Genomic DNA, 10,000 nt, shown 5'->3' on the forward strand with positions numbered 1-10,000 from the left:
AGGGTGTGTGTTTGTGTGTGTGCGTGTGCCTGTGCGTTTGTGTCTAGTGTGTCTAGTGTAGTAATGTGGCAGCTGTGGTCTAAGGGTTAAAGAGATGGTCGAATCCCACCCTTCCACTCCCTATCTCCCTGCATGGCTAAGTTGCCCTTGAGCAAAGCACCTATCCCTCCCCACACTGCTCCAAAGATCTGTAAGTCGCTTTGGATAAAAGCGTTAGCTAAGTGTAATGTAATGTAATGTGCTAAAATTTCTCTTTGTCTGTCTGTCTATCTGTCTGTCTGTCTGTCTCTCTCTCCCTCTCTCTCTCTCTCTCACTCTCTGCTGTGTAGTCGGTGGTGGCTCGTGGTCTGCTGACCAGTGTGCAGGAGGAGGCTGGCTATGTGCCGGTCTACATCAACTTCTCAGCCCAGACCTCCTCGGCCCGCACGCAGGAGATCATCGAGTCCAAGCTGGAGAAGAAGAGGAAGAACATACTTGGTAAGTAGCCTGGGAACTCCCATACTGCCTTAAGCTCTACACAATCATTCCGATCTGAATGACAATCTTACTTGTGATTAGGTCTAGTGGTAACCAGGCAACCCGGTAAGCAGATGGTCAGACAGTCTGAGAGAAACTGGAAGCACGTGTGACATCCTCTATTAGTCCATACTTCACTTACTTGTACATACCGTATGAATGACATGGGCTCTTACCCATACCAACGAGCATTCACATGCAGGGTTTTCACACGTTACCGTGTTCTCCACAGTGGCGCAAGTATCCCCCCCTCCAATGACAATACATGTAAGGCGCGTCAAGTATCAAAAATTGAGAGGATGCGCTTTGCTCTGCAGATGCATGTGAGTTAGGATGTGTTAACCACGTTGTAAGCCCTCTATGGGTTTTGGCTCCTCCTGTTCCCTGTGGAGGAAAGTTAGTTTTGAAGCAGCTCAGACAGTCTTTTGTGGGGGATTTTTTGGGGGGGGCACATGAAACAGAAATGTGCGATATTTTGCAATGTCGTAGCTGATCTGGCCCCCTTGAGATCAAACTGTCTCTATGTGGTCCCTGAACCGAAATTAAAATGATTTCGACACCCATGATTTAGAAGCCATTTTAATGTGTATCATATAGACGTTTTTATGTATATTGTATATCGTAATATGATGCCGGTGTCTGTATGTTTCAGGTGCCCCTATCAATAAGAAGATCGTGATCTTTGTGGACGACCTGAACATGCCAAAGCTGGACAGCTACGGCTCGCAGCCCCCCATCGAGCTCCTCCGGCAGTTCCAGGACTTCAGGGGCTTCTACGACCGGGAGAAGTTCTTCTGGAAAGAGATACAGGTGTGCGGCTGCTGTAGTGCTGTATCATAAATGAGTAACTGTTAGGGCTGTAACGATAGACTCAACTCACGATTCGGTTCGTATCACGAGTTTCATCCTACAGTTCGATACACCCAATGATTTTTGAAATGCATCTTTTTAAAATAATGAATTTGCTTTTGCTTTCTGGACTGGAGGGTAACAGAACTTTGAAAGGGCGTATCACGATACTGCCTTCTTGCATCACGATACAGTATCTTGACTCTGCGTATCACGATTTCTCTGTACAATATCGTTACAGCCCTAGTAACTGTGTATTCCCATTTGGACCTGGGTTCGAGGGGATCAGTTGTCCTCTGCCAGAATTGGGTCCTCATTACTTTGTATCTATTGGATGGCTTTCAGATTACTGTGTCCCGGGCCCTGCCAAAGCTGTCAGTAGCCCTGATGGGAATCTAGGTTTAAGCCCGGCCTGGGCCGTTTCCCAACTCTTGCTCATCTCTCACTCTCACTTGTTTTTCTGTCCCACTCTCCCCTTTTGTATCACAATAAAGGCAACAAGAGTTCTAAGGAGTTCTAAGAGTTCTGCAGTGGTTCTTTATTGTGATACGATTGCTTTGTACGTTTTTTTTTTACAACATACAAATTGTGCTTGACCCTTTCTGTGTGTGTGTGTGTGTGTGAGTGTGTGCATATGTGTGTGTGTGTGTGTGTGTGTGTGTAGGACATGACCATTGCTGCAGCGTGTGCCCCCCCTGGTGGTGGTAGGAACCCGGTGACGCCGCGCTTCATACGCCACTTCAGCATGCTGTGCCTGCCCACACCCTCAGAGAACAGCCTCAAGCAGATCTTCAAGGTCAGGGACGCAAACACACACGCGCGCACGCACACACACGCACACACTCACACACACACACACGCACACACACACGCACACACACACACACACACACACACACACACACACACACGTCCATAGACACTTGTGCATCACACGGCTAAACACACACAGACACACGCATGCACGCACGCACGCACGCACGCACACGCGCACACACACACACACACACACACACACACACACACACACACACATAGATGCATCCGTACACACTCGTGTATTGGGTGAGGGACCTTTCAGATGACGTTGTCCCAGGCCCAGGCAAAAGCTGTTAGAGGCCTTGCAGCCGGTAGTCTTGTGCACACATCACACACCCACCCACACACACACACACACACACACACACACACACACACACACACACACACACACACACACACACACACACACACACACACACACACACACACACAGACGCTGAGGTAACACAGGCACAACACACACTCACAGCACATGCACCACAAATGACACAGGATCATTATAACTTGCTGCAAGGCCATTACCTTGCTGTAATTACACTATTATTCAACATGCGCTGACAGCTGCATGTCAAATTAAGATAATTGCTCATAAAGATGATTGACTAACAAAGTTCCCTGGCTGGTGCAACTGGAAGTGTAAAGTAGACTCAAGTTTGATTGAGTTGGTGAAGCCATGTGGGGGCAGCATCTTGAACACCCACCATGACACTTATGTCAAGAGAAATGTTTTGTTCTAGAAAAAAAATATTGAAATGTTTTATTGGTTTCCTGAATGAGCTCCCAGTGTCTGTGAAGCAGTGTGCAGGCATCATCGTAGACACCACCATCCATGAAACTCTTTCCAGGAGAAACACACCTGTTGACTGATTGAGACACTTGTCCTTGGAGAAACTCATATTTATTCTTTATAATACTGTTTATGAAATGCAATGATATGATCCATGTTCCCTAGGCGATGCTGAGAGGTTTGCGGAACGAGTTTCTAATGTCGTGAAGCAGTTTGTGGGCAGCATCGGCGTGAACCTCAATATAACACACACTGAACGCCAGTATAATACTGTTTAAAATGATATGAGCCATGTCCCCTAGGTGATCCTGTGTGGTTTCCTGAAGCTCCCCATGACGGGAAAGCAGTTTGCGGCCAGCAGCGAACCCAATATAACACACACTGAACGCCAGTATAATACTGCTTAAAATTATATGACTTTTTAAATTGGATGATCCATGGCTCCTAGGCGATCCTGGGTGGTTTCCTGAACGAGTTCCCGGAGACGGTGAAGCAGTGTGCAGGCAGCATCAACAATATAACCCACACTGAACGCCAGTATAATACTGTTTAAAATGATATGGCTTCTTAATGATATGATCCATGGCTCCTACTGTAGGCGATCCTGGGTGGTTTCCTGAACGAGTTCCCGGTCACGGTGAAGCAGTGTGCAGGCAGCATCGTGGACGCGGCCGTGGAGATCTACCACCGCATGAGTGTGGACCTGCTGCCCACGCCGGCCAAGTCACACTACGTCTTCAACCTCAGGGATCTGTCCAAGTGTGTACAAGGTGAGCGACAGACTAATACTCACACACACACACACACACACACACACACACACACACACACACACACACACACACACACACACACACACACACACACACACACACACACACACACACACACACACACACAAACACACACTACGCACACACGCTTGCACGCACACAGACACGCACAAACACACGCAATGTCTTCAACCTCAGCGACCTCTGCAATTGTATGCAAGGTGAGACACACTATTACGCCAATAGAGAGAGGAGTCAAATATACCAAAAAAAGTCACATATACCAAAAACGGTACATAAAAAGTATCACTCCAGTCAACTATTTCTTTTCTATAAGACAGTCACCACCATGACACATACACAGGGTGTATGCAGGGTTTTAAAAAGTATTAAAAGGTGTTAAATTAAAAAGTCAAAATTTAATGGCATTAAAAGTCGTAAATTTGCTCAAAAAGTATTAATTTTTGAAAAACAAGTTTTTTTTGTTGTTGCACCATTTTGATTAAAAAAATCTTTGTTTATTCACTGTTTATCACAGTTTTTCAAAACACCAGTGATTCGCGCAACAGTAGCCACCTGACCTAGTTCATAGCAGACTTTTAAACAGCACTCTGGAATCGCACTGCTCCCTTTCGGGCGTCTTACAAAAGTGTAATGTAATGTTTAGAAGGTAGAAATTACAAAAGATGTCTTGTTAATACTGGAATCGGAATGTCGTGATGGTTGTAAAAAAAATCTAAAGGTAGTGAAAAAGGGTATTAAATGGTAGTAAATTTGACTTCAAGATTGCTGTATATACCCTGCATACAGTATCAAAGGCAAATAGACTCCTGTAAACCTGTAGCCGTGTTGAGTTCTACTGTGGTGTAGGTCTGTTGGTGGTGTTGGTTCTGTCCAGGGATTTTTCTGTGCAGTTCCTCGTTGTAATATCATGTGCTCTACTCCTGAGTCCTGTCCATCAAATCAATATGATCTCTTCTGTGCACTGTAGGCCTACTGCACTGTGCTGTAATCTACTGTACTTTGCTGTACTGTGTTGCACTGTACTGTAATCTACTGTACTGCACTGTGCTGTGTTGCACTGTACTGTACTGTACTGTACTGTACTGTACTGTACTGTACTGTACTGTACTGTACTGTACTGTACTGTTTTCTCTTGCGTACCCATCTAATCCTTTTTGTTGTACCATGAGTACCCCCCTCCCTCTAGCTTTGTATCTCTTGCTCTATCCCTTTGTCACTATTTTACATACATTTGTTATCATTTTTTTCCCCCACGTAATAATAATAATAATGATACTTTCGTTTTATATAGCGCCTTTCAAAACACCCAAGGTCGCTTAACAAGGTATCGTGTAGGAATGTGTGTGAGTGTATGCGCGTCACTGCGTGAGTGTGGCCAGTGGAGGTGCATACTCCTTAGAGTGTGCTCACGTACCCCTAGTGTTACAAGGACCCTGTTTGGGTATCACTGTTCTCCTCTACTCTCTGTGGCAGAGCTCCATAATTGTGATATTGTGGTTCTGACGATTTTACTCTTGTTTGTTGTTAAAATTTGCGCAATACTTGTTTGTATTTCTTTTTTTCTTTTTTTAAAGGACCATCTAAAGGGGCAAAAAGATGGAAATTGGTCTTTTTTACATTTTATAATTTGTGCAATACTTGTTTGTATTTCTTTTAAAGGGACCATCTAACCTGTCAAAGGAACTAAAGATGGACAAATCTTGTACATTGAAAATCTTGTACATTTAGCATTTATTATTTGAAAAATACTATTAATATATGCTGTCCCTGTGTTAAATAAATAAACTTGAACTGGAATGGTGCCGTGGGCTCTGTTGCAGGCATGCTGCAGTGTGAGCCCGGCTCGGTACGGGACCAGAACCAGGTCTTCCGCCTGTTCTGCCACGAGTGCCAGCGCGTCTTCCACGACAGACTCATCAACAACGAGGACAAGACCTACTTCAACACCATGGTCGCCGAGATGGCCAGTAAGAACAATTCTCCAATGGATATCTTTAATTATTACACTCTTTTCCTTTTTAGATTCCAAAATCTGTTAATATGTGGCCCCTGTTGTAATTTTGCTGTTACCAGAATGACAATGTCTAAGTACTAATGTATTAGTAAAGTGATGTCATTAGCATAGTGATGTGGTAGGGAAGTCTATTGAAAGACTATTACAATGTTCCACAGGTTTAACAGTCTGCCTCATGAAGGTGTAAGCATTTAAAATGTCATGTGTTGCATTTTTGACCCACATCTTGACCAGAGATTGTAAGATTCTTCCTCTATTCTTTCTGCCTTTACTCTTAATTACGAACCTGACTAATGTACAGTCTGTTTGTCTTAAATGTAGAAGGCCAACTCTCCAACAAAATGTATTTGTTACGGTCTTATCTGCTTTAGATACATGGTGTTTTAGATTTAAGACTCAAGATTCAAGATTATTTTTATTTGTCCCGCGGGAAATTTGTCTTAGACATCACAAAGCTGCTGCATACAAGACATAACACATAACTCCCAACACCTAACAAGACACATCAAAACAAAACAAAACACACATAACAAAAGATAGACTCAATAAATAAATCAAAGTGCAGTGCTGAAGTGCATAATTCCAGGTGGTGACAGACCTCAACATTATTTTCCAGCATTTAAAATATGTCTTATATTTGTGACTTCACCCTTAGCCTTATATGTAATCTCATTATATGTCCAAGATTGTTTTTTTCTCTATTCTTAGTCACAGTGACTTATTTTTGTGACTTTAAAGCCTAAACTTCACTCCCAGCCATCTCATCTCGCACTTTATCAACCTGCGCCTGCACCTGGAGTTCTGGTCCAACTTAAAACTTTTTTAGTTACCGCTAAATGTTTTCTTTGACCATATGCCAGGAAGTCATTGAAATGCTGCAGTCTTATCTCTCTTTATCTCTCCGTGTTCTCGGCAGGTAAATATTTTGGCTTCCAGCTCGAGCCGGAGTACTTCATCACAAAACCCATCATCTTCGGAGATTTCATCAAGGTACCTCTTTTATTGCCTGTGTATGCGCTTGCTTGCGCCTCTCGTTGAAAGTGCACATGCAAGCATTTGACTCGCCGCCTTGTTATCTAATTGAATCGTGGCCAAGTCGACAAGATAACATTGTTATAACCTTGCCCTAGAGCCGTAGAAATAGATGGACAGATTGATCCGTGTGTTGACACAGTCAGGGCCGCTGACAGCTTTGGCTGGGCGCAGGGCAAAGTCATCTGAAAGGGCCCCAAATCTAGTACTAACAATGTATTGAGGACCCAATTATGGGCCCCCTGTCTCCCTGGGCCCGGGACAAGTTACCCCTTTGTCCCCCCCCTGTCGGCTTCCCTGGACACAGTGTCTGCGAAAGGCTGCGATTGTTTAAAAGTTGTTAAATGTGCCTTGACAGGTCGGGGCGGACAAGGCAGATCGCATCTATGAGGACCTGACAGACATGGAGAAGATACGCAGCGTTTTGCAAGACTATCTGGACGATTACAACATGGCCTTCTCCAAGGAGACCAAGCTGGTTTTCTTCCAAGATGCTGTCGAACATGTGTCTCGGTAAAGATAACACCTTAAAACCCATCTCTTTTTGGAGGCCTTTGACTACTGTAGTGTCCACAAGCACACTGATATTATGTAAAGCGACCTTGGGTGTTTTGAAAGGCGCTATATAAAACTAAGGTATTATTATTATTTTTATTATTATTATTATAATGTGCTCCATATAAGGAGGGGTAACACAGGGACACAAAATGCTACTGTGAATTACTGTAGAGGACAAAGTTGTAACTTTTTAATTAGCTGTATCTTGTTTCTATGTGTCTTTTTTCCAGATTTTGTTGTTGCCTTGCTTTTTACTTGCTCATTCAATTGTTTGATTCTTTCTTTCTTTCTTTCCTTCTTTCTTGCTTTCTCTCTTTTTTTCTCTATGTTCTTGTCTCGGCCAATAGGATTGCTCGTATGATCCGTCAGGAGCGGGGTAATGCCCTATTGGTCGGTGTGGGCGGGACAGGCAAACAGTCTCTGACCCGATTAGCGGCCCACATGTGCGGCTACCGCTGCTTCCAGATCGAGCTGAGCCGTGGCTACAACTACGACAGCTTCCACGAAGACCTGCGCAAGCTCTACAAGATGGCCGGTGTGGAGGGCCAGAACATGGTCTTCCTCTTCACAGACACACAGGTGAAGACATACAATAGAATAGAACAGAATAGAATAGAATAGAATAGAATAGAATAGACATGCAGAATGGAAAAAATAGCCTAGAGCTATCACAGAACAGGAATACAGATACAAGGGTAATGAATAGAATAAAAAAACTATACAAAGGAATATAATACAGTAGAATATAATTCAATAGAAAAGAGAAAAAAATATTCTTTTGGTTGGTCCCTTCAGGGAAATTGGAATTGCGCTAGTTTCTGAAATAAACCGTCATTTTAATTATACTTCATTTACAAATATATACAGTGATCCTTGTCACAACAAAATGCACTTTCCCTCAACACATGCTGCAACGGTGCTGCTGTTATTTCACAATTTGCTAATAGATCATCAACTTTTTTGTATGTTTTTGTATGAATAATATGATGACGTGCTGAGCTAAATCAGCTGTCAGTAAACACATTTTCCGGAGCACTGCTCAGCGTAAAGGTCAGTGTCTTCACAGTGGCAGCTGTCTGAAGGTGTGAAGTTAGAAGATGAGATGGTAGACTACTTGTCACTGTCACCTGTCACCAGGGAAGCCGACAAGGGGGGGGTGTTCAAAGGGGTCAGCCCAGGGAGATGGGGGGCCCATTATTGGGTCCTCATTTACATTGAATGCATTGGGTGGGGGGCCCTTTCAGATGACTTTGTCCTGGGCCCAGCCAAAGCTGTCAGCGGCCCTGCCTGTCACATCTGTCACTGTGACGCTGCTGATGTTGATGCTGATGCTGGCAAGGGGGGTGATAGGTGAAGTGCATCAGTGGAATTTCATTTTATGCACTGCGGGAGTCAAGACACTCTCACAATTCAGGGACACACAGAACAAAATACACTTGCTTAGTAGTTATAATCTTTCATAAAGCTTGATTGTAATGTCTGGAAATGTTGCCTGCTTCATACTGAATTCAGTTTTTGGAAGAACCTTTTTTCTCTCATAGGCTAATTATTCGCCAACCCTCCATAGAGAAATAATTACTTTTATCATTCCGGTAGCACAAGTCACTTTTGGTGTCGCATGAAGGCCAAAGTGCAATAAGTAAAGAATAAATAGATACTGTAAATTGTGAACAAGCTGGTTATGTGCAAATAAAAATGCTCTCTAGATCTCTAGAGCTTGTATTTTGTATTCCGCCGCACTCTGTTTTTGCTATGTACGTATGTCCTCTTTGTAAGTCGCTAATGAAAGCGTCTGCTCAATGTAATTAATGTAATGTAATGTAATGTAATGTAATGGTGTTCTCTGCAGATCGTGGTGGAGGAGTTTCTGGAGGACGTGAACAACATGCTGAACTCGGGCGAGGTGCCCAACCTGTTTGAGAAGGACGAGCTGGAGCAGGTGCTGGCCGCCACCAGGCCCAGGGCCAAGGAGGCCGGCATCTCCGAGGGCAACCGAGATGAGGTGGGCACCACGGAAGGCGCGCGCAACCCTACATTTGGCAGTCTTACTTTTTCCTGTTTGCTAAAAGCACATTTTTTGTGATTTTGGCTGCTTTTGTGAAACTCTTCACACAGATGCACAAATTTATAACCAAATGCAGTAAGCCTAATTAATAGCACACGTGGCTTTGCACTCAGTAGGATGAACACACTCCTAGACTCCTAAACTCCTCAAAATGACATCATTTTTCAGTAGAGAAAACAAGAGGCAAAGTGTTATGATGTAGTAATGTGATGGGTGTGTTAAAGACAAAAACATTTCATTTTACAACTGTGTGTGTAGAGTTAAGCAGAGAGTGTGTTTTTTGTATTTCTTATTTCTGACCCTGGGTGTGTATGTTGTTGAGTAGGTGTTCCAGTTCTTCATCCAGCGTGTGCGTGAGAAGCTGCACATCGTGCTGTGCATGAGTCCCGTGGGAGACGCCTTCAGGTCCAGATGCCGCATGTTCCCCTCGCTCGTCAACTGCTGCACCATCGACTGGTTTGTGCAGGTGTGACCCCACATGCATAAGCAACCTCACGTCACACACTGTCACAGACAGACACACACAAACACATCTGGGCATTTCCCAAAGTCTAGTGTGC

At 43.9% G+C, this 10,000-nt stretch overlaps 1 protein-coding gene across 1 annotated transcript in view; it reads left to right on the forward strand.

The window, feature by feature from the left end:
• dnah6 (dynein, axonemal, heavy chain 6) overlaps positions 1–10,000 on the forward strand; it is a 105,110-nt gene that overhangs the window by 55,153 nt on the left and 39,957 nt on the right. Inside the window, exons 42-51 of the mRNA XM_063217233.1 lie at positions 330–477; positions 1,169–1,326; positions 2,030–2,161; positions 3,573–3,744; positions 5,592–5,738; positions 6,702–6,775; positions 7,176–7,330; positions 7,723–7,954; positions 9,225–9,377; positions 9,766–9,906. Coding sequence (XP_063073303.1) covers positions 330–477; positions 1,169–1,326; positions 2,030–2,161; positions 3,573–3,744; positions 5,592–5,738; positions 6,702–6,775; positions 7,176–7,330; positions 7,723–7,954; positions 9,225–9,377; positions 9,766–9,906 — 1,512 coding nt within the window. The remainder of the gene's footprint in view (positions 1–329; positions 478–1,168; positions 1,327–2,029; positions 2,162–3,572; positions 3,745–5,591; positions 5,739–6,701; positions 6,776–7,175; positions 7,331–7,722; positions 7,955–9,224; positions 9,378–9,765; positions 9,907–10,000) is intronic.

Source organism: Engraulis encrasicolus, chromosome 15 (assembly GCF_034702125.1).
Source record: "Engraulis encrasicolus isolate BLACKSEA-1 chromosome 15, IST_EnEncr_1.0, whole genome shotgun sequence".
Taxonomy (NCBI): domain Eukaryota; kingdom Metazoa; phylum Chordata; class Actinopteri; order Clupeiformes; family Engraulidae; genus Engraulis; species Engraulis encrasicolus.